This window comes from Bombus fervidus, chromosome 15 (genome assembly GCF_041682495.2).
Source record: "Bombus fervidus isolate BK054 chromosome 15, iyBomFerv1, whole genome shotgun sequence".
In the NCBI taxonomy this organism is placed as follows: Eukaryota; Metazoa; Arthropoda; class Insecta; order Hymenoptera; family Apidae; genus Bombus; species Bombus fervidus.
This window is the reverse complement of record NC_091531.1, coordinates 9,825,204-9,851,124: the sequence shown is the minus strand read 5'-3', so window position 1 is coordinate 9,851,124 and position 25,921 is coordinate 9,825,204. Positions and strand designations below refer to the sequence as shown.

At 41.8% G+C, this 25,921-nt stretch overlaps 1 protein-coding gene across 9 annotated transcripts in view; it reads left to right on the top strand.

The window, feature by feature from the left end:
- Window positions 1–25,921, top strand: part of Heph (polypyrimidine tract-binding protein 1 heph) — a 432,396-nt gene that overhangs the window by 161,230 nt on the left and 245,245 nt on the right. For 5 of the 9 annotated variants that reach the window (XM_072018572.1, XM_072018571.1, XM_072018575.1 and 2 more), the window contains one exon: window positions 12,019–12,173. The exons of the other annotated variants lie outside the window; for them this stretch is intronic. In XM_072018572.1, the coding sequence (XP_071874673.1) occupies window positions 12,093–12,173 (81 nt within the window). In that variant the 5' untranslated portion in view covers window positions 12,019–12,092. The remainder of the gene's footprint in view (window positions 1–12,018; window positions 12,174–25,921) is intronic. 9 annotated transcript variants of the gene reach the window in all.

The following is a 25,921-nucleotide window of genomic DNA, read 5'->3' as shown; positions in this document are numbered from 1 at the left end:
AATTCGCCCGTTGACAGTATCGAAATACTTGGCGAGAGAATCGAACGAGGCTTTCGGAAAACGAGAACGATAGCTGGAAAAATGGAAAGGATAAGGCGGTCGATGGCAAGATAGTTTTTTGACCACTCCTCGTGCAGGTATGCAGATACACCGTGTTGAAGGAGAAATTCACCAGAATTGGAAAACGAGATCAAATAGGGCATATGTTCGTACGAACATTTTTCGTTGTTTCCTCGCGCAGAATCGATCGCCAAAACGAGTCTCCGACGCTACCACGCTGTATTTACTGTAAATAAATGATAAAATGCGCGGGAAATGGAAAGAAATTGCGGTATGAGAATTAGTGGAATAGTTTGACCAATAATTATAACCAGTAATAATAATAATCGATAATAAGATTTAGCGATGGTCTTCTGTTCGCACAACGATCGCCTCTTCGTCGATGATTTTTCTCATAAAAATGAAAGAAGTAGTTGGTATATCTAATGCCAGCGCAAAACCGCTGATTTCTGACGCCGAAAGCGTTGGAAACGCTAAAACCACGAAGGTTGCGAAAATAGGTTTCGAGATGATGACAGTGACAATACCGTAATCATTATGGCGGCAGATTCGAACGCTACAGGTGAAATTTAATATATCGCGTTTAAGGGAAGGACAGGGACGTCTTTGCGCGAGCTTAATTACCTTCAGTGGCCTGGAAGCTTCCGGAACTCGCGGAAATTCACTATCAACGCGTCGCAGAGCCGTTCGCGCCTGTTTCTCTTTCTCCAACCCCTTCCCAAAAGCCTTTAGCCAGCCTCGTCTGACGCGGCCGCGCGGCCTCGAAACATAATTAAAATTTTCTAATTAAGAATTTCGATAAGGAAGCGCTCCGGCTGGTGAAAGGAAGGCGCTTTGCTGTCACGAGACCGCCTTATTTTCCCTCTATAACCATCCCCTTATCGTCGACCTGTTCTCGCTGTACTATCCACGCTGCTTAATATCGGAGATGCAACCCCCTTCTGTGTTTACTGAATTAACGAATCCCTGCCTCCGACATTCCCCCTCCACACCGAAGAAGAATCCTCAAAGGGCGTGGTATCAGCCTTCTTTCGTTGCTTGCTCGCGAAATCGAAACGTTTTCCTTAGTTATTTCACGGTGAATGGCGGATTATGGTGGTATTACGGGCTGGTTGCGGAGCACCGATATTTTTCAACTTTTACATGATAAATTCGATACAGTGTTCGAGATACGTTCAAAGTATAGAAAGATGCTGCTCGAACACGATGTTAAAACCATACCGCTCTTTCCAGTAATCGTATTACGGACAACTGTCGGGCCCAAGTTGCATTCTCCGATTATATTTGTAAAAAAGATATTGATAATATTTCGGACCGAGATTTTTGATATTTCGAGATGGTAGTTTGACGAACCGAGATTTTTCGAGCTTTCCCTAAACTCTACTCCCCCGATAGAGCGTTTAATTTAGAGTCTGCGAAGACTGTGAAATTTGCGTAAAGTAAAGTCGTTCGATTTTGCGTAGAATAGGCGGTGGCACGCGTTAGACTTCGCCCGAAATAACCGATCGACGACGATACGTTGACTACTCGTCGAGCAAATTGTATCCCGTTATCTGTGACTATCCGCAACTCGGAAAATCTAAATTCCCAGCTGCCGCAAACGCCACATCGCGAATGGATCGCACGAAGAAGCAGGGAAAAATCGATCTCCATCTGGCAAGCATCCCTCTGTCGGTCCACTCGACGCTGCACGTTGGTCGGTTTCCGGCGGTCGTTCGACGCTGGCTGAAGTCTCGGTCGGAATAACCGGGATTCCTGGCTGTGCGAGCTATGGAGTGGCCGATTCCAGGCTAACCTCGTTCGGTCTGCTAACTAAGCGGCGCGATCCTGTCGTGGATTCTCGTTTGGAAACTTAATCGGGCCGTATCGAGGATCTGCGTGTCGAAGAACGATCATCGAACCGTGGCCCTTCTCCAACCTAACGAATCACCGTGTTACCTTCCGTCGAGAGAGCACCCGTGTGTGTGTGTGTGTGTACGTGTACTTACCACCGTACACCACGTATTTTATCTAACAACGATGAGAATCGAGGAACGTGTTAGACACGAAACTGAATTCTTTCTCCTTTTTCGGGAAATTTATTTGAATTTTGTTGACACTGTAATTAAAAGGGTTGAACAGGTATCGAGGGTGCCTTGGTACGGTGTTTATTTAACGCGATTGACCGTATGAAATTTGAAGAGAAACGCGCTTCATCCATCGAATATTATGAATAGATATTCTATATTTTTTATATTAATTTCTTATGTTATTAAATGAAATTTATATTTCGTACGAACGCGTAAAAATTCGCGGTCTGATAATCATCGCGTTTATACTTACGACGGTTAATTAGATCCAGTGGTAATAAATTTCGCATCGTTCGTGACTGCAAGGATTTGATGTCCGTTCGAACACGGCACTACCTCTGTATCTGTCTAACGACAACGTTTAATCGTAGAACGGATTTTTCACGACTTTCGCATAGTTGCAGTGCAGGGTGGAGAGAAAGAAATCGCTGAATTATAGGAAGGGAACGTATCGAGAAAAGAATATCTCCTTTTGTTGCTGCAAGTTCGTTTCAATAATCGTTATTGCAGAGGGGGATGAGAACGAACGTAGCACGTTCAAGACGAAGGTAGGAAAGAAAATAAGACGAGAGTGGAGAGGAAAAACTATTTCCACCGCGTTACGTCTTCTTTTGTGTCGTGCAAGTTTTTCAGAAGTGCTTTTTCCTATTGTTCGGACTCGCGGGCTCGAGGTAAAATCTCGCAGGAAAGAACAGATTTCGCGAACTTTGCCTCAACTCTATGGTTATCCACGATTGAATTCTTTACGCGTGCTCCACCTGGACTTATTCAATTATAAAACGTTTATTTAACGTAGCAAATTGCCTTCTCCCGCCGACGAGAGATATTTCTGCCTCTGCGAGAATTTATTTATTTGAAATACCTTTCGTAACTTTTGATTCAGCCTCTTAAATATTTCGCTTTGCTATCCTTCGCGAATGTATCTTTGCCAAATTTCTTTTGCCGATCTTCGTTACTCTTTCGCTGAAAGTTGCGATGTTTATTCGGGAAGTTTATGAACGCGTAATTGCGGCAATTTAATATCGCAAAAATATATCCGAGTGTCGAGATACATAAATATCTACGTTATCTTACGTACAACGTTAAGAAGAATTGGAAAAAAGGATTTTAATACGTATGTATGTACGAGTAGCTGTAAAATCACAAATCCGATACTAAATCCGATGGTAAATGTTTCGAACTGCTGCTAGTTGGATCGCATCTGCCTAAATCGCGAACAATACGTGACAAATACTCGCAGAAACCGAGACAAACTACGCAAATGTTGGCCGAGTGGTTTCTGACAATTCAAACCTCTTTTGCGTGGAGTTTATTTCAGCCGGCTCTTAAGAATTTCAGCAATCTTACGTGAAATATGTTTCGCTACCAATATCTATTTATTGTCTGCAGGTGTTTACGTCGAGTACGCGTTCGTTAACAGGCGCTTTGATCGACGATCGGTAGAACCACTTATTCCAACGACAAGCAAATCGCTAATTAAACGGACGTCCCGCCAAAGATGGAACGAGATTATATTCGACGATCGTCCCAGAAGTCTGGTTAAACCCGCGGGCAACAGGTTCCGCGAGGTTTCTATGCGACGCAACCTCCAATTCAATTCTGACAGATTGCAAATGCGATTGCAGTCGTGGCACGTGCCGCGTTATGACGTTCGACTTGTGCTGAAAATGGCGGCGATTCGCGGAAATCAACGACCATTGTCTCTGACTCGAATCCAATGAAATCGCAACGGGTTAAACGGTACAAGTACGGTAGAAGCGCAAAACGGCATGCGTGATTCAATATGCGTACCATCGGTAGTGTATTTAAATGCGCGCACATACATAGAAAAAGTAGAGAATTTTCCAAAGAAACTGAAAAAGCAAATTTGAACGTGAAAGAATCCACGGAATGCGCGTGATATACAACAACGTATAAAATATCCAAATTCTGATACTGGCCGTAACATTCGGTAAATAGAACGGCTGGATTTTTTGTAATTATATTCATAGAAATGTGAATTTGCATAAATATCCGCAGTCTAGTAATTATTATTTCATTATTATTCTGCAGAATTCTGATTACAATCGTCGATTCTCTTACCGAGCAACCATTGTTCCGCTTAAACCTTTCTTAAACCTTTTTTTAAATTCTAAGAAGAAGACTTGTTTGTAACTGCAGCAAACCACGATAAAAGCGATTCTTTTGGTGAAAGATTGAACGAGGAACGTTCATCGAGTCTCAGCTTAGGAGAATTCTCGAATTATCCTGCGCTCTCCTCCATTAAACGTCGCAAGAACAGAGGGTGAAAGCTTGAGTGCATCTCGTAAAACATTCAACGATATTCAAAGACAATATCGAAAGCTCTTGCGCGGCCACTTGCCTCTTTTTTACCGCACTACCGAAGAGGAGAGAGAGCACTATGGAACTTTCATGTTGGGCAAAACGCGCCCAACTTAATCGCATTACTTTAACGAGAACCCCTTTTTACCCTGAGTCTTATTCGAACCCCTCTTCGATATTCCATCCCTTCGAATATTTCGATTAAGAGTAACGATCTATTAAGAGAGTAGATTTTCGAAAATAACTAGATTCCCCTGTCGAAATTTATTTCACGCTGTGTTTTAGCTGTCCTTGGAAAACTTAATTCTGATCTACTCTGGAAATTGCTGTTTATATGTCGGTATGTAGTATCTTGCGATTACGGCGTTTTATAATTTCGGAAATTCGTAGTTTGAGATTAGGTTGATTGGAATTTGTCATCTTACAAACGCGTGGCTACGAAGTAATTTGTAATTTTCGTACAGAGACGAGAATTAAGCGGGCTTATTTATTTGTATTTGAAATTAATTTAGCATCTTTCAGCGGAAGAACTCGTCATTTCAGTCGCAATTTGATATCAGGAACTTTTAAATTTACAAGTTTGCAGCAAATTTTAAGAAAGCGAAACGTTTCCTTTTCACTTTGTTGAATATTTCTATGCAGCTGAAAAGTAGAATTAAACATATAAAAATCGGAAGAAAAAGTCTGAAGATCGGAGCCAAGTTTTAAAACGAAAATCAGAATCGATTTAAGGTTTGCCCTTTTGCCGGGCATATACGGATCAGAACTAACGATCCATACCCTAACTTCGCCCCCTATCCGAAGGATAGGAAGAAGCTGCTAGCAAAAGATGCCCGCAGGATTTCTCTAGTCTCAGGGGATGTTTCCTTCTTGCACCAACTATGTTCCTTACCAGAGGCAAGCAAACTGGAAGTCGAGTCAGTATGTATTTATAGAGCCGTGTTGTCCTTGCATCAATCTCTAAATTCGCGGACGTTCCGCTCGTTTTCCAAGTCCTGTGAATCCTTTTGTCTTCAATGAACCAAGTTCAAAGTTTAAAAAGGGTCAAAGGTTCGAAGAAAAAAAGAAAAGGAGAAGAAGAATTATAAAACGCCGTAATTTCAAATTTTAAATGTCACCGATTCTAATTGTCCTAACTTTAAATTACGAATTTAATCTAGGCAATTTTCAATTTAAAAAGCCGCCGATTGCACAGTAGGAATATCAACATTACGATTACTACAAATTCGTGAATTTGCAAGTTTCGAACATTATTAAAGTTTATCAACCCTATAGAAGAATACGCGTGAAGCAGGTACGCAGCTGAAAGATTACGTATTAATTATCGATAATTTTCTACTTTGAGAGCTTTCGCAATTACCCAAACGCCGTCTTAAAACTTTCGAAGAAGCCTCGGGTAAAAATTACTTTCATCGGAGCAAAGAAGAAGATCTTAGGTTGTTCGTTGCTCTATTGGATCGAGAATCTTTAAGGTTTAAGCGTGAGCAAAACGTTCGTATCAGGGAAACGTTCCTGGACTTGGCTACGTGATTACTATAATCGAGCCTTTCGTTATTTTGCCTGGTTAGTTCATTTCGCGTTCGCGTAAGTCCTCTTTAAAGTAAATACCCGTGTACGTGTCCGTTTTGCAGTTGGATTAGATTCAGCCTTCGATTTAAAGCGAAAAACCTTCGCTTCGCGCTCTGCATCCTTACTGGCCGCTTAAAAGATCTATTAATCCTTTAAAATTAAAAATATATCCGTTCGATCGGTCACCAATACGACAATTCGCTACTCGTTGTTGTTAGATTTACTTTATCCACGCTTCCCGATTTTCGACGGTTACATCTTCGTTTACATTCACGCTGACATTCTATCTTGGAGTCTCACAACCTAAACGTCTTATACCAGCTTGCTCCGCTAACGTCGCGCATCTCTTTGCCACTGGCTATTCGAGAATTTGTGATTCTACGTTTGGATGATTGCATTTAGTAGATAAGTTTAATTTCAGGGATCTGTGAGTGGAAATTAGATCGATCGGTCAAATAACAGTCTCGCGAGAGGAATGTCCTGAGGATGTACGGTTAAGAGTGCAAGGCAAATAAGAACAACGATTGTAAACCGTGTGGACTTTCATGGCTGGCGAATAATTTATTAGTAAATTGATTTGATTTAGTAGTTATGCGGAGGAACGAATAAATAGTTTACTCGTAATTGAAATACATATTTCATTCGAAGGTTCCGCGACTTTTCAGAGTCTGTCACGACGAGAATGAAATTGTGCAAGGAGATAAGTTAGTTTGGTATTTTATTTACTTTCTCTGAATTGCCGTCGTAATTGGAAAATGAAACCGAGGAAATTGATGCAACTTTTTCAAATTGGCTGTTGGTAACAGCGATTGAATTTCAATACGGTCGGTTATAGTTTGCATTTGCGTTGCGTGCAATAACCAATTCATTTAGAACCAATAAAAGTCATAGCATTATTGCGCCGCAGTCTTTCAAATTGCTTAGACGATAATAAATAAATACTAAGTGAAGCGAGCGTGTTCGAAATGTCGAAACAAATTTTCGTCGTCGCGAGGAGTCCACGGGCGACCGAATCGGCAACAGGTACACCGAAACGAAATCGTTGTTTCGAATTGAACAAGAGGGAGAGGGCGTGTCAGAGAGAGGGAGAGGCGTTACGGTCGTCGAAACCGATGACTCGAATATTGGCTAAAAATGCAAATTGTCCCTCGTTCGAACGCGCACCGCGCATCGGCTGTGAAGTAATTGAAAACACGCGTCATCTCCGGCTACGATGAGGGGCCTCGGCGCATTGCTTCCGGTACCGTTCGACTTCCGTCCCGCTACTCTCTAAAATTGCGCCCAGCTGCTCTCCAAAGGTGGCGTTTTCTGGTAGCCGTCCAACATACACGTCGTTGACCGCGGTTGTACAAACGTAATCCTATGCGTTTTATACACGATCTTCCATTCTCCGTGTAAGAGTGTTAAACCGTCTGCGTATATCTATGTGTTTAACTTTGCTTTCGTAAGATTTTACGAAATGAAACGGACCGGTAGTAGGAGAAGGCAGGCATCGTTAGCAGAGAACAGCGCTAAACGTCCGTGTGGCGTCATCGTTCGTGCGTCACCGTCGGTATCCGTAATGCGGATACACCGATTGCCAATTAGCGGCTCGATGTCGATCGATCGTAAGCCACCGGCTGAGCACGGTCGACCGATCGCACTCGTTAACGACAACCTCGAAAGAACCCATCATCTCGGATCAGAGAATTCTCTGGAATCTTCGCGATCATCCCCCGATTTCACGATCGAGCTTCGTCTCCTGAGAGACTAAGGCACCCTATATCTAGATTATCTTGCGATGGATGAGTTTACGAAAGCAAATCGCTTGTTTCTTTTCTTTTTTAGGCTCGAATATGGATCGCGTACTTGTCCAATGAAATCAAGAACTTGATAAGAAACGGAAACGCGGATCAGACTAATGTCTCGTTAGTCCAGCATCCAGTTATAAACCGTCTCTCGAACGCACGCTACAATTCGCCCGTATCATCAACATCGTAAACATCAAGGAGATTCTTGTCGGATCTCTCCTCTCTTCTTCGTTCCAATAAAAACAACGAAATGAACGCGCTAAACGTAGCGGTGACCTCGGTGGAAATAGACGAGAGAGCCACACTTTGCTCAAAGCGATAATTGCACACGTTATTCCGCGTTAATACCAGCGGATAAAGCGTCCGTGACGCTTGTCCACGTCCTCTCCTTTTATTTCTGGCCGCGAGTTCCTCTTGCACCCTCTGTTTCCGCCGTGCACGCGGAGAAACGGGTCGCGTTTGATTAATTCTGCATCCAACCGTGGCTAATTCTCCGGCGATTAACTCGGAGCAAGGGCCGAAAAAAGAGGAAAAAACGAGAGTGTGCGACGTGAGAATGGAAATGTCGAGCGTTCTCTGTTCTCTCTCTGTTTCTGTCTCTGTCTCTGTCTCTTTCTTCCTCTCTTTCTCTTCGCGACTTGTTGCAAACGATTCGTGAATGTGCGTGTGCGTTCGCGTGCTCGAATGATAAATGAACGCCTACTTGATTCGTTTTGAATGGAAGCTGGTTTCGAGGAAAGAAGCGACGTTATAGTTTGAGTCATAGTTATTATCGTAGAATAACTTACGGATCTCTGTACTCACCGTGGTTGAAAGTTGAAATTTCGGTGAACGTGCTAGGGTTCGGCAACTATCATCTATCGTTGAATGTCGAGTATTCTGTGATTTCGTAACGTTTTAATCTGTTAATTTTAGTCTATCAACTGTGGCTCATACTTTTTCCAACGGATTTTGTACCATGTTAACCATTACGCCGTAGACCGGAATCTTTCTCGAACAAGTAAATTGGAAAATTTTGTGGGTTTCTCGCAAGAGGGACAAGTGACAGACCTTTGGCTCTCTTCCCGAAACAAAGTTACAGGATAGGCGACATTAAGAATCAATTTAGAAGGCTTGAGAACGCCGTATGAGACTTTTTACACTTTTTCTAAGATTTTCATCCACTGAAAAACGTAGCGAATGTAACCAACCCCCGATTACGGTTTGTGGTAATCGTGGAAACGTTTACGGAGCGAGGGTGGAGATTATAATATTTGTACCATTGTAATATTTATACTATTATCTAAAATTACTAACTAAAATTACGTATCTGAATATAAAATTAAGGAAATTGAGCTTAGCATAAAGTAGAACCGTTCAACTTGGCCTTTAAGAATTTCACGTAATCGCTGCACCGATATAAAATAAAATTATAATTCTACGATATAAAACGATCACGCTTATGAAAAACACGCCATCAACTATAACGTGCAGATCGTACGAAGAACGCACCGAAACACACAGAGATTCGAGAACAAAGAAGTCGTCAAATCTACTTACCCCGTTTCCCAAATAAAATTGCAATCCTCCAGCCTGGAAGAAAAAACGAGAATTAGCAACGCGTTCATCGACAATGCGCGCATCGGAACGTACAAAAGCTTGAACAGCAACAACGTCCGATATATCCGCGAGCAAAGCAAGATCCAGCGGTGCAACAACCGTGGAATACGGGGAATCGTGGCGCGTTTGGCTCGCAGCCACCCCTCGAGCTTCTTCACCCTGCCGACACTGGTCAAGCCTCGTTTTTCTTTCTCTTTCTTTTTATCTGTTTCTTCTTTTCTCTCTTTCCTTCTTTTTTTCTTTTTACGCGAACGGATATTTTATTCAGCGGCACTCGACCGGCTCACGGCTCTCGGCTCTCGGCTCTCGGCTCTCGCGGCCGTTTGATATCGCAGTCTCATTGCATAAAACCCGAGGCTTGCATAAAACAGCGGACCAGGCGTTTTCTCCAGGCGCGACGGCTGGGAGAAAGACAGGATTCGCCTCCTCGTGGACAGGGGAGAAAGGAACTCGGTGGAAAAAAATTCATCTGACGGAGGATTAAGCGACACGGGGAAGCTTTCGCGTGTCGAGTTGCCGGAGGATGCGTAGCGATCGATGTGTCTGACGATTCTCACGCGTCCTTCATTTTCTTTTCTTCTTTATGACATATTCTTCGTGTTTATTTATCGCTAGATTGCGATTTGTCTCTATAGAATTTCGCGGGTTTGCGAATAGAATCGAAGAAATGGTAGAATAGAACCAAAGAGCAGAGATACACCAAGAGACGACACTCCGAGCGGCACCTTTGACGTTATTCGATGGCTTGTCCATTCAAATTGGCTCTACGGACAAGCGCGTTATTTGAAACGGCTAAACTCGATGCGTTTCTTTACTTCGCTTTAACCAGAGTCGTGCACTCTGTACTGTACTCTCGCGTCTTCGAATTTCCTATATTTATACGACGGCATTAATGGAAATTCGCATGTCTACGAATTGTTTTAATATACGAAAGATAAACAAAAAGAAGGCTTTATCGACTTTAAGCTCTAACAATTTTGCATGTCAGAATACAACAGCGTTCCTCGACGATATTCGACCAACACAAGGCGCGTGCACGAGTCTCTGGCCAACGATACGTTTTAACAACTCGTTTCATGACTTATCCCTGTCGTTCGAGTCGCAATCTTGAACACCAGCACGACAGTTTAGGTTCGTAAATTAGATCTGTGTCGTGTGGCAGCGGTCGATCCGCGGGTTGGACCGAAGGATGAGAGGCGATGTCGAGGGTTGGTGTGCCACGAGGTTGTGGAGGGAAACGTTGTAACAGCACGATCCATGGCGGCTTAACCGGTAAAGCCGAAGTAAGACTTTCAGCGAAATTTCTATTTCCGTGAACGTGGTGTTGCCGCGCTGTTTTAGTGGTTCAGGGACGAAATCATCCCGCCGCTGTTACACGACCACCCTCTTTCTTTGATCTCTCGAGTCGTTCAAACGCGACGAAGGCTCGTGGTGACTCGAGGACACGCGGATGTTCGTTTTCAGCGCCATTTTCTCCGATTGGGTGTTAGTAGCGGTGTATCTAATAACGATAACCAGATAGTAGATAATCTAAGAGAAGTTCTTAATAATCAGTTGCATTTATCGCTGTTACACGCGAGTCCCCGGTTCAATTTGTAAATATCCTTGTACGCTGAAGTACTCCCTGGAACTTTAAAATCTTCAGTTTTGTTCTCGCGCTTCGACTTTTTGAATTTTGAAGTATCGTTTGAAAGACTCGGAAAAAACACGGCGAATAATATTTGCCGGCTGCAAAAAGCAGCTTCCTACGGTCTGGAAACGAGGTTGAGGATTTACAGCGGCGACGATCCCGGGAACGAACGAAACCGGTCTCTAAGTACACTTTAATTAGCCGGCGAGCAAACAATCAAGCTCCTAAGCCAGCGATTTACACGAGGAGGATGCGTGCGGATACGGAATTACCATCTCGATGCCAGAAGCGACTCGTTTCCAAGAAACCAGATTCTACTACCAACGATTTTCGCTATTTCGGCTATCAGCTGGCGACTCTCGAGAGCTCTTCTCACGCTGCCTTATTTATTCTCGAATAGTAAATCCAATGGTACAGGGTAACTGTATCCAACGCGAACACCTGATGTTAAAAGCTTCCCAAAATGAGAAACACGCTGACGTTGAAAGAGGGTGAAATTAATATTTCCATACCCTTACGTTGATAGATAACTACGTAGAAACAACAATCGGCTGGATTCAACGATAAATTTCCAAGCGAAGCTAAAGCTCGAATATGTTTGTCTTCTAGTTCGAACGAAATATTTTACGCCGTTGCCGATTGATCTCGTCGGTTACTTGCTGAGATATAGCAGCGTTTCAGACCGCAGGTGCTGTTTCACATTAGGTACAGTTAGTCCACTTTATCAAGACTCTTTTAGCTGAAAATTTGTAAACATTTTCACCGTCCCCAAAAACAGAAAATAGTATCTGAGAGAATTATATTCTAACTTCAACTCGAATAATACTCGCCCTGTAAGCTTCCCAAATAATCTTTTATCCCGCTAATTTAACGGTATTTTTTCGTCTCTGTAATAATTCGTCGTTTATTTTTACCTTTCCAATTTTCTTTCACTTTCGTCGTGCTTAGCTAACGTTTCCTCTGTCTTTCTGTGTTCCAGGTAGGTCTAGTAAGCAATAAATTGATTTGTGTTCTGTGCACGAAGGGAAAGTACGTGCGAAGATTCTAGACAGTATGATGATGGCAAACCTACCCCCCGTTATGCTGCCACCCCTTACCGACTATGGGATGCTGACTCCTACCCTCGGAATAAAGGTGAGTCGCCATCATCCAGTTTGGATTGGCAGCGTATCTTTCAAATTTCAACGAAATTACAAATTACAAATTTAAAAGAAATCTCTGTAGAATTCACAGAATATGGAAATTTCTGAAGAAACGCAAATTTATCGAACGTTATTGCCGAAACGTATACCTATTAATCCTTTCAGCGGTGAAATACGATATAGCACAAATATATTGCGGTACAAGAAGCCACAAAACATGGTACGAACGAATAATACCATTACTTATTGTTATCGTTTCTTTAAGACGTTAAATGTTAATATCTTTTTTGTCTAATGTATTTTAAAAAGAGAACGACGCTTGGCAGAAACATTCGCGAAAAGTATTTTATTTCTGTGAAATTTCCGTCCGCGCACTACATTACGGCGTGAAACAATTTAACGTTAATATCGAATACGAATCATCGAATAAAATATCGTACAAACGTGCGATAAAAATGTTTCTCATTCCGCCGAAAGAATTTCCTATTACGTGCAATACAAGGGGAAAAAAAAAGAAAAGTTCGCATCGCAAGTACCAAGAAGGAATTAGAGGAAGCCGAATCTTTTCGATTCGTAGCGCTGAAAAATTATCTTAGAGCTTGCTCTCCAGATGCATTCGTTTTGAAAAACTGGTTGCCGCTGAAAGGGTTAATTAAACGTGAATTCGACACGCGGAGCAAGAAATCGGTATATAGTGGACGAACGATCGATCGAACAAAAAGTATCGAAATACTAGAAAACGTTGAATTTGGATAAAAAGGATAAAGATCAGTCGGTGTCAGGGGTAAGTGAACCAACGTCGTACATCCTTTCCGAGCTTTCTCTTGTCTCCTCAGTGATTATTTTCTTGTACAGCACCGTTGCCGAAAGCGTACTTGATGGCGTGTAGAGCTTGCTTCTTTTTCCACGTCGCGAGCACGTGACGCGTCATTTCCTTTTTCCTTTATTATTTCCGTGTTTTCTTGAGTTTTTCTATCAATGTGAAGAAGGCATGCTTTTGTCGTTGTTAAGATGTTTTTATACTATGTATATGTATGTATTCGTGCGTCTCGATGGTCGTTCTTTGGCTGGATAATTTCCAACGTCTGGTAAGTGATGAAAAGTTAATTGTACGAGGTTTTTCAGATGCCATTGTTATCGAGATGTTCGTACATATCCGCGAGACACCGTTCGAGGACGCGAGGAATAAATCATTACCTGTTCGAATACAAATTCCAAATAATGCCAATTTTCTTCCGTCTGTAGGGTTTTGATCAATTTTTACTCTTGCTCTTTTCGATCGTGTAATTCGTCGCTCTTTCGCACTATTTGACCGTTATACGCTTTTTCTGATGTTTTAATTCGGCAAATGGACGCACGCGTTAATGCAGAGAGATGTTAGAAGCATCGTTGGCGAAACCGATCGAGGCGTAAACCCGGTCGCGATCGTTCCATCCGAATTCCTATCACACTTTCGCGTTAACCGCCCCCGTTTCGAACCGAACTGTTTAATATTTACGGCTGGCTAGCTTTTACTGCAACTTTCAACCGATGTTACGGTCCCTTTTATTAGCAGAAACGTTTCGCTTTTTGTCTCGATTTTGATGCTCCGTTTTTATCGAACGAACGCTTTAAATTCGCAGTGATGCGTTATGTAGCGTTATTAGATCGGCTAAATATAAGTTTGTTATATTACTAATTCGCACGAATTGGTTTTATAATTTCTTCTTCTTCTTCTATTAGGAAATATTTAAATTAGTAATACGAAATAAGTCGTTCAAAAATATGTCGAATATGCTACACTGAAATTTATAGGAAAATAGAAGACGGATATTTGCAAATGAATGAAAAAGAATGAAGAATGACGTTGTTAAATGTCTGCGAACCACGGTATATTAATTAAAATTCCTCCGGAAATACTTGCGAGGAATCTACGTGGCTACCACTGATACGATATCTATCGATGTGTTGGTCGAGGACGCGACTAATTTACCGCGTGGTTTTGTGTCCTGAAAACACGAAAACAGGGAATTAATTTTCATATTGAACGAACCGTTTAATTTCCATAAGATAATTCATTCTTATTTGTATCTTCTAAATTTCCGCAGACGAATACCGCGAAACTTCCGAACGTCCGAAGTTTTTGTGTATTTGATAATAATTTGAGAACTTGAAAGTTCGAAAATTTCGAGATCTATAGATATCCGATATTTCGTGATCTTTTCACGATCCGACGATATGAAAATTTGGAAACTCGCGAACTTGAAAATGAAGTTATCGCGGCACGATGTCGCGCACGAAAATTCTAATTCGTGAAACGGGAATATCTAGATCCAAGTCGGTTTTCTAAAGCCGGTGCAGTGTTGCGATGCAACAGGTCTCGACTGCTATCTGTGACCATTCTGCGTCGGACAGAGGATCTGAATCGGTTCAGTGAGCTTATGGAACTTATTTCTGGTGACTTTGTGTCTATTAGGCTATTCAAAGGCCCTCTCTTAATCCTCTTTCACCCTCGCGCCCATTTCCATCCGCATTTTCATGCACCTTTAAAAATTCTTCTGTTGTTTGCTTCGTGTCGACGATCACGCCAAGCCCTCTCTTGCTTCTTAAAGCATTAATTTTCTATACGATATTTTTCTCTCTTTGTTCTTCCTTCAGATTTTATGCATTTTTTTTTTTTTTTTTTTCGTATACTGTTCGAGTGGAACAGTAATTTGTTTTGTAATAAATTTTAGTGTTTTTTTTTCAATCGATATAGATATTCTTTGCATAATTTAATCGTCATGCCTCTATAGTATTTTATATTAGATTTAATAATGTTACAGGAATTCTAGGTTATTGAAATTTGGAAAAGATTTGGTTAATAGGAATAATTCGTTGGTATCTAAAGAGCAAAGGATACTTTTGTCGGTAATTGGTAATAGCGATTAAATTTCAGATTCTCCGTTTACATGGTAGAAGAAAAATGACTAAATGCAACGAGCCAAAAGATAATATCACTTACGAAATTCACGAGATACTAAAGACCATTTCCTACGATCCGAAGCGCAATATCTCGCCCCTGCTATAGCGAGCAGCAACTAGTGGCGCGAAATTACAAACGATTTTCGCGCCCAAAGCGGCCATTCGGCAATTAAAGGGATTCACCGTGATTTTATCGTCGCCTGTTCCCGGACCGCGTGCCGTTTCAGCTCGATCGCGTTCTTTCGAAACGACCGGAGCTTTCTCACGGCGATAACCATTGCCGTTAGGCGAGTTTATAAAGGCTGGAATGCAAAACAGCGAATGCGACGCCTCGTTTCGTAGTTCGGGAACGAAACGGGCCTCTTCCGCGAAAACTGGACCTGTGAATCACGTTAAGACTCCGAATGTATCGCGTTGGATCTCATTGCCCGCCTTTACGCAACATTTACCTAACTTTCCACGCAACTTTTCTTTCTTTGCCCTAGTTTTTATTTTCCGATTCGGTTGAACCGTGTGCTTTCAAAGTACTAGTTGGTTTGCGCGATGTAAATGTATCGCCCGACGAATCTCTCGCGTCACTTTCCTTTTAGGTAAATAATCGTGCGTTTATTTGTTTTTCCGATTTACCAATTAACGTCCACCTCTTTTTCTCGTTAAAAATTGTGAAATTTTCACCTTCCGATGGAATTTTTCCTCGAACGTGTAATGTGTATTATCAATTTCCGTGTTTGCCAGTTTAACGTGTATTATTAATTTCCATGTTTACCATCGAACAGAGGAAATGGAAATAACGATTAAAAAGGAACGAAATTTTAATATAGAAACACCCTATCGATATGTCAGAATTTCCAAATTCAATTCCCTTCGAATACGAATCTGTCTCTTTGTACAAGCTGTCTCATTTCGAACGAAACTTACCTTGTTTCGAGGGGTACGTGCCTTCGAGATTTCAATCCTATACCCTGTATATCCTGACGAATTTTCCATTTTGAATGCGGCGAGGCTATCCTTTGGATGGTAAAAGAGCACATAAAAAGATAAACGAACCGGGGGATACATCGTCAATTGACTGACTGTTAGACATTATTGGAGATGAAACGACGGTTGATCGAGTGTGATGGATTTCTGCTCCGTCACAGCCACCTCTATTCACGCAAATAATTATCTTGCCTCGATAAAACGTGGGACGTAGGGTAAATGATTGCACATCCATCGGACCTTCTACCCATTAAAAATCATTGCTGGTAGCCACGGTGGAAAGAATATTACCGAAAATCGATTTCCTCCCGTGTATATTACTTGAGAGGGACTCGAGGATCTTCTTTCAACTCGAAATTGAATTACGGAGAGACATTTGGAAAATAGAATACAATAATTTAAAGAAAGGCCTTGTTTGAGTTTTCAAGTTTTCATCGAATGCTTTGTTCTATGAAAGAAAAGAGAGAAGGAATATTGCAAAACTAACGAGTATAATGAAATTAAAAAGTTGTTTTTAAGCTTAACGATTTCGGATGTTGGGATGATCGTAAGACGTACGTTAATCGTCTATTAAGAATCATTACATTACGATATATAGAAATACGATAGACAGAAATTTTCTGTCAAAAGATCCAATAGCACCGAGAACGGACGAAAAATCGAGAGGAGAATCAAACGTGTTCGGAGAAGAAAGATCGAAAGCGGAGAGAGAGCTTCCGGTTTTCAGGAGGACGTCTATGCCGCGGTATTATTTTTGCGAGGAAAATTCTGGGCGTGATGGCGCGACAAGACTGATTTGAATTTTTCTCGATGCGCCCGCGGCTCTTCCCGGGACACGTCCCATTGAATATTCCATAAATAAATCGGCGTTTAATAGAAAATCGGCTGGGAACCGTCTCATCGCTCACTGTCATGCCGCGGCTCGCGCGCTATCTCAATAATATTCAGTTTATAAAGTTTCGATGGCGTCCTTATTACGCCGAAGAGACTGACTGCTCTCCCTTCTCCGTCTTCGCCCTTCTTAACACCGATTTATCCCGTAATTCTAGTTTATTAGCTATTTCTCGCCGACGAACAAGAGCGATAGTCGCGACCGCGCGAAATTACTCTCCGATGGCATCTTCTTCGCGTTTCGAAATTTGTCGAATCCTCGAAAGTAAAGACCTCGGAGTCTATACTCGGAAAAGCTTTGTTTCGCTTAAATTTAGAAAGAAATTTATCGAAGATCTACTCGACGAACTAATTTCATTTCTTCTACAAAGAGCATTTATGAGAGAAGAAGACTCTGATTTAACAAAGTTCCTTGAAAAATTATCGCTCGTCGTTGGTTTCGTGATTTTCTACTATACAAAAATTCCCCCTCTCCATAGGGCGTGTAACAACGCTAAAAATAGTCTAATTATAAAGGTGGGAGGAGAATTTCGTGCAAAGATAGATCGGGGACGATCAGCTTTGTCTCGATTCCCCCGCGAAGGGGAAGTCAGAGAGAAGAGGGTGAAAAGGGGGTGACAGCTTCTTCACAGGTGCACGCTGTAGCCAGTTAATTGAATCGCTTAATTAATTTTGTAGTCTTTAATTAAACGTAAGAAAAGACACTACGGGGAGCCGATAATTTTGATGGGATTCAGGATGCCGGAATTAGGAAAGAGGGCTGCTGATAACGCGTTTAATACTTGATCGTAAGCAGCACGTCGTCGTCGGGCGAACCATCTCCAAGTTACTCACCGTCGAGGAATCCATTTTGGTTGTGCATATGTTACCGTTGATTTGGTAATTTAAGTTCGATCAGGGGAGGTGCTGAATTTTTCATCCTAAGGCGACTAGAACCTCGTGTTATACGGGCTGGATATTTTACGCTTTATAGGGGCCGTAAGCTTCAGATTTAACACGTAAATGCATGATTCTTGCAGGAAGAACGATCGAAGAAGATATTGCGTCGCGAATGGTTGTCGGTTCCCGACTTTAAAATCGATTGCACGATATAACGGGTTCAACGAATACACGACGAGTAATTTGCCATGTGTTTAATTTGAACGTTTGAGTAACTTATTATTATATCTCGTCCGCGATCGATCGCGTGCGAGTCTAGAGTCTGAAACCCGTATCCTTCATCCCCTTCCACGAGGGTAGGATGCGTCGGGTTCTGTCTCTGATAGATGGCTGAGTGCCGACCGATCGGCAACTAGCTAATTATTAGTTCTTAGACAGTGGCATCGTCCATGAAAACATCGGCTTCAGGATATTGGGGTGGATCACGCGTCACAAAACCCAAGACGACGATACCTGTCGCTCGCGTAGTGCCGGGACTAAAACTAATTTACGATGCTATTGAGATTTATCGCTATCGGGGTGCGGGAAGAAACTCTGTATTATCCCCGGTTAACCTTAAAGTCAGAAGTTCTTCCAGCTATAAACGACACTAAATGAAAGCGAATGATAACAATACGCGAATAAAATAAAATTGGAAAATATCTGCGAAGCGTGGTAAACTCGGTTCAAGCCAGCAGTGACGCGACGAGGAAAGGAAAAGAAAGTTACGAGATTTGATTTTCGCATTGCGAAATCTGCAATTTTTAATCGTGCAATTGGTTGCACGTACGTACCAAAAAGCGATGTCGTCAATTCGCTTCAAGGATCCATTTCCACGTCTCGTTGAAGGGAAATCGTGATTCCGGTGAGGAATGTAATTAAAAAAACGCGGCTTAGAATGAAAACGAAGCAGCAACGGGCATTGTGAGCTTTCCGAAACGGCTGTAGAAAGCGGTAGATGGCCGTAGGTGGTGTACGGCGTGTACATAGCCGGAATGGTGGTAATGGGGGCCGTAGCCAAGCTGGCCAACTGAAATCCAGCGCGCCTAGGCCGAAACAAAGCGGAAAGCTTGTCCGTGCAAACAGCGAGCGGGCAGCCATTGCTTCGCGAAACTTTAACAATGGTTATTGTCTCGACACGGGTCTGTAACGGGCCTAATAAAATGCGCGGAAGCCGCCGGTGAAAAAAAGCGGCGGCAGCGGAAAAATCGGCTGGAGCGAAGTAGCTGGATGAAGTAAAAGTCCGAGGCGAGAGAGGAGAGACGACCTGTGCCTCTCTCGTTACCGTTTCCAACACGCTTTCTCGTGTTTTATACCGTGGAAGTTCCCCCTTGTTTGCTGCCGCTGCTACCATTCCCCCCGATTTTCGCGTGTTTTTCCTCGCGTTTCTCTTTTTTCCGGTTCTGTTTGGTTTTTGCAGAGTACCTCGCGATCGGGCTAATGACTCGAGTCAGTGTTTTAAAGGAGTTGCGAGACATTCGATCGTTTTGATAGTTTTCCTAAAGGCTTTTCGGTTTTTGGGGTAGTAAGTTTTGGAGTAAATAGGAATTTATTTCCTATCTGCTGGATATAAAAATAAATGCTCGACGTTGTATATTTCATACGTTTTTCCGTATTACTTGTATTCTGCGCTTCTGTCTATTTTGAAATTTCCCAAACTAGTAGATGCGTAGTCCAACTATGAAATAAATTCAATCGTGTTCGATTCCTTTTTGTAGCCACTGTACAGTGTACACACTTGCCGTTACACAATTTCGAAACTGGTGAAACTCGCCCCTAATAGCATTAGACAGCGTCGCTGAGGGCGGCGTGGAACGATATTGGTCGCCAGTAGCACGGTTCGGTTCTAATTTAGTTGATTCGCACGGTGCAGCGACAAAACGGATGGAAGAGGAGGGTAGTCGCAACAAAGAACTGATTCGAGATAACCGTGGTCGGGACGCGACGCGCCCTCGTTGGAAATCGAGAGCCCGTTTGCCTGGAAGTTAGCGTGCATTTTGCAAGATCTTCGGCCGAGTATTCAGCGCGCGTTCGCTGCGGGAGCGTGTGCATATTTCAATGGAACGAACGTTTCGTCGTGGAACGGCCCACCCCCGCTTTCTGTGTCCTCAACTCGAGGCATTTCGATGCCAGCCTTTGATTCGCTGCCTCGCATCGCGACGTCGCCGATGATCGAGCTTCCTGTGCTCGCGACAATCGCCGTTGTTTGATTTAGTTTGAAATATGCGGTTGTGCGCGTCGTTCGACATCGTGGAAATTCTTTTTGGTGGCCTTTAACTGGTTTGCCGTGGTTGAAAGCAACCGTGGTTAAATTAACGACAGTCAACGACAAAATTACAATTGTTTCGTGCGACGATAATTAGCGTTGTTCGATATAGTTCGAGATACGAGCTTCTTCGTCGTATCGGATAATGCTTATAGAAAATTTTTGCGCAACTTCCACTTCATTTTTTGCAGTTAATAGTAACGATTCACGAGGATTGTACGATGAACGTTCTCTGCAGAAACGACCATGTTTGCTCTGGTTTAACGCAATTTATAGGAATGTAATTACGCGAAAGTACTATAGGTAAATATTACTTGCCTTTTTGTAGTTGATGTTACCGATTGAAAAGCTACGATGGATGTATAATAATATCTTGTGTTCGGGCAGTGTGCGTTGTTCGATCAAGTTTGAAGTATGGAACTGTTTGCATCGTTTGATGCATCGTAGTACGTAATTATCTACGGCAGTTAATGTACCATTCGCTACGATATAACAGCAGTCAATAACTCTTTATATTCATCATCGATGATCGATACAGTTCGACGGAGGTCTTTATAGTAATCACTAGTGGTGTGATACTGAATTATGACTAGAAACAAATGACTGTGATCAAGAGTGATTAATAACAGGTAATGAGAGGTAATAGGTGAACGATGAATTACAGTCACGAACGATCGATGTTGAACAATAAGAAGGCAGATCGTTTATTCGTAATTAATAACGATGGCAATTCGACGATTTATAAAATCAGTGGTAATTGTAAATTTGAAAATTATCGGAAATTCAAAAAATGCTACGAAAGAAAGTTATCGGGAAAATGAAATATCAGACTTGTCTAGATTTTAAACGACGTCAATTTTTACACTTTGTCAAACTTGAAAATTCTCTGATCCACAAATTCGATACTCTTAAAAGCAAATCAACCGCTTGCCAAAATATCCAACTTGGTCGTATTAATCCCTTCAAACCTTACCTATTCAACCACGATTCCCCAAAGATGCAAACTTCTTGTCCACCGGTTTCATGTCTCCGTTCGCCTTCCCATCTTCTTCTCTGTTAAAAACTCGACTCGCTGAAGCCAAACATACCCAAATCATCCCAAAATCCTCCCGCCGTGTCAAATATTTCATGATACTGAATATCCAAAATATAGTAGTCGTTATAATACTCGATAAATCAACAAGTTTTCGCTCGGATTTCACTTCTTTATGCGTGGTCACGAAGATACGCGTTTGTAAAAATATCTGGAATTTAACGATAATATCACGCGCTGAGATAATTTATGAGATTAATCTATGACGAGATTTGCACTCGCATCATCGTATTTCAAAGCGACGATCATCCTGTTTCGAAGCTAGCCCATTTTCAAAGCTAGCATTTTTCTGTAGTTGTTGGAAGGTCTGGTTGGACGTCTTGCGATTTACCTTTTCCATGAAATTAACTTCCGCCGCTTCGAACAGCTTCGAAACGATGTTTCGGGCAACGACGACGACGACGACGACGACGACGACGACGACCTTGTCTGTAATTAAACTAATGGAAACCCAGCCGGCGCTTTTGTGCGAGTCGAGGGATGGTGTACAGAAGGGAGTACAAGCCGGAGGGGGTGAAAACGGGCAAACATCGGGACGCCAATCCATTGAAATTCGCGGGGCGACTGGGTCAGTTGAAAGCCGCGAAATTCCCCCAACGCGTACGCCCTGAAAAATCATAAAATTCCCTGGCAACCTTCTCTCCGTGCATTTTTAGTTTCTGCGTGTTGGTTTTTGTTTGACGTCTGAATTAACGAGCTGTAAATTCGTTTCGAATTTTGACTTATGGTTGGGATGACTGCTACCTTATATATTTTATTTGATTTTTGATTTTGATCATTTTTATCATATTTTATCAAGACAGTATTATTACAGACAATATTACGAAATATCGTAGTATGATGTTAATCGCAAACGAATTACACGAATTTCGATCTGTCGAGGAAAGCGATAAATATAAATAAGAGCAATATTTTTCGTTCGTTTCGACCATCGCGTATTTGCAGAAAGCCATTGATTTCCGGTGTCAGATTTTTTACCAAGCTCCTGGGCGAAAAAAAGAGAAACGGTTGAAGTATCCACTTCTCGAAACGCATCGGTGGTTACAACTCTTGACTAAAACAAGACACCACTCTGCAACTTTTTCCATAAAAGTCCAAAAAATCTTGGGTTTTTTTCGTCGGTAGGTTTTTCTCGTGCAATTTTTATGCCGTTTCGATAGTCTTTATGAGTGTAGGAAGTGCAGAAAAATTGCAATTCATCGTTAATATTAAAAATAAATATAAATAACCGGAAAAAATTGATATTCAAAAGAACTTAGAAAACAATATTCTCAACAAGATCACTACACCGTAGTTCGTCGTTACCGCTGGTTAACTATCTTTTTATAAGCTGCAGATCGGTAGGTGGTACGTATACGATTTAAGACGCTCGACCGTATTTAAAAAGTACAATGTGTAGTTGGAGAAGTAAGCGAAAAATATATATTGTACACTAGAGCAAGCTGTATTAAAACTGAATTTTTAAATCACCGTATCGAGTCGCTAGACTGGATAATTATTTGTAGAGAGACGGGGATGGTATCCTTCAGGCTCGTTACGGCGAATGTTCGGAAACGTCTCGATCGAAAGTTTTTCACGGGTAAGGCTGCGCGCAGGTGGGAAATAATGGATTCAGTTGCTCGGGAGAGAGTGATTAATGGCTCCGCCGGAGCGTTTAAGATATAATTAATTAGTGGGTTAAGTAAGTTGTTCGACTTTAAACAGTTTTCAAGTTTTATTAGATCCACCAACCAGCATTTAGTTTAATGTATTCGTATTGACCGAAAGTTGTTTCGCGCAACGATTTATAATATTTTAAAGGATTTTCCCCTTTGCTTTGCTTTGCTTTGCTTTCAATGAGTCATTTACCATAGCCTTCTTAATCGCAAAGGTGCTAAGTATTTGTAGCTGCAGTGTAGAATATTTTATATACCTCAACATCTTCGAAAGTAAAGTACCCGATACGATACCTTATATCAAGATGAGACTTTGTAGTTTAAAAAATATCGAATTTAACGAATATCCAAGTTCTAATATGTTAAGAATTTTCAGTTACTATGTGTTTATTCTTCGACGCGTGTCACTGCAACGTTTTCACGCAATCTTTCTTACCGCTTCATATATGGTAGCAATGTATAGACAGTGGATTTTTATACGATTACGAGAAATTCGAAGGTGCCAATATCTATGCGTAGAATGCACGTAATGTGCAAAAATATACACGGTGTCTCGACTAATTTGATTACCTCGAATAACTTTTAAAGTATACGTTTTGTGAACAAATGTATTACATTGTGCGAGTTGCATGTTTCGAGTGTACACGTTGTGCGATGCATGCATCTCTTTTTTAAGTGGACACGTTCCGGAGATTTGAGGACCAACTTCTTTTGTTTTCAAACGGAATACTATGTCCTTTTTGTCAAAATAATATTGCGAGTAAAAACGTATTGACATTTATTATTCCTAAAATCCTAATAGTTAAGGAATGATTTTGCTTAGTTTCTTGAAAATTGACTTTACGTAACGCCAAGTTGAAGATTCAATATCATCGTAGATTTCCGTAATTTTCTCGTACAACGCATACGTTAGGAGTTATTCGAGCTGATCGAGTTAGCTGAAACACCTTGTGTAAAATATTCAAAGTACAGCGTCTGCTCAAAGTACAGTTCTCCAAATTCTATTAACAAAATCCAACTTTTTAATTGTTCGTATGTATTTACAAAAATATAAAATCCGCTGTAGAAAAAGGAGGGAAATTATATACAGAAGAAGTAGGAGAGAGGACCGTGTATATTCGATGAACGATAATAAGAAGGTTGGAGGTCGGGAGTGTGCGTCGTTCGATAGACATTACCGGGTACGATCTTGGAAAATGGCGAAATCGCGGTACCCCGCCGCTGGCAAATGGAAAACGGATCCCTCGTACGATTTTAGTGCGCCACGTGCTTCGTGCACATCCCCTTTCGATTGCATCGTCGCGTTCTTCTCTTTCTCTAACCGGTGGTAAAGAGTCGAGTAACGAAAGCCTCTGAAATCCTGGAAGCCTTCCTGATAATATCGTGATCTACCGATTCGTCTAGGGGATTCTGGACAGAATCTTCCGGTTTAGACTGCAAATTTGTTTCAATCAGTCGACGTGAATATCAACACTTAGTTGATACTATTTTTGTCTTTTGTATTGGTTTTTGAGCATAGGTATAGCAATTTATAGGCTTTTACGATGAGCTTCAAGGAATCTCTTTATTATCCGTATTAACAATTATCCTAATGCACTGATAATAATGCAACTAAGGTAGAAACGAGAGAGAGAGAGAGAATGCTTAAAGCGCGTTGATTATGAAATTCATATTAAACTCCGGATTGAGCCGCGGGAATTGAATTTTTCCATGGGAGAATCAGGCTCGCGTGACGGGATAGGGGTGTGGTGCACGCTTTAAAATTCGCCTATCACGGTGTCTACGACGGGAGAGCAACATCGCCCCGGGACGTCTTTCCGCGGTGGAAAAACACGGAGCAAACCGAATTAACGCTGCCGCGCTGAGCAAACTTTGTTCGCCATGTTGCCCGTCAACCGCGCCGAAAATTTGATCAGCCTGGCGGCCGCGCGCGCTCTGGCGTCAAGCCTTTCTCCAACGAGGCCACGCTTTCGCTCGTGACAACCGAAGCTCCGCTTCTAATACGCTTTCCTATCCAGGCGACTCTTTTAATCGCGATTTTTTAGATTTTAACGGTAGTCGTATGAAACAATCGTCGAACAAAAAGTCGGAGCGTTTTTAGGTGGCGTTGATTAGGATTTGCTTCGATAACAGGCTTCCGTTGGCGATATTTTTTCGAGCGAATATTTTTGGTGTTATTTCGATGGAGAAACGGAAAACAGGACGTTCCATTAACGATGGATACATTGAAAATTCGGCCAATCGGACAATAAGGGGTTAAACAGTTATTAAACTGCTCATTTTGTCTCCGGTTGGACGCGAGAGGAGCGAAATCGCGTGCGCAGGCTTTCGACAAGAGCAGGACACAAGTGCGTCGACAAGCGTGTGTGACGGGGTGGTTCGAGGGTGTGAGGTATCGCTCAATCGCATCCTTAATTAGCGTACTCGATTAAGCACAAGCGCGACAGACTGCGCAACGAACGCGACAGTTTTTGCGTTTAGGCTGTGTTAGAGAATCGAATTACCGACAATTATACAGCTGCTCTGTCCGAATTGTTCGCCGTCGTCCGATGAAACTAGAAAGAAAGGGAAGGCGTATAGAAAGAGAAAGTAACGGAGAAAGGTACCTATGCTTCGAACTAGTCCCTTTTCGCAAGTTTCAAAAAATGCATGCCATGTATGCAATTTAAATTTAATAATCGTCTATAAATATTTCTTTAAACATCTGTATTCATAAAGAATTGGAAAGAATAGCATAGAAATTAATGAAGTAGATGTTAAACGAATATTTATGGAAATATTTGTTCGTAAAAAATTTGAAAGGAATATGAGAAAAATTAATTCGATAAAGGTAAATGAAAGATGGAGCGAAAATACTGGGCACATTTTGGTCGAATCGATTTTCGAAAATGAAATCTGGAAGCAAGATACAATGAGCCTGTCCGTCGCACACTTTAATCCTCCATTGTAATACGAAATTCACAAGAAACGACAAAGGACCTTTCTTCCTGGTCTAT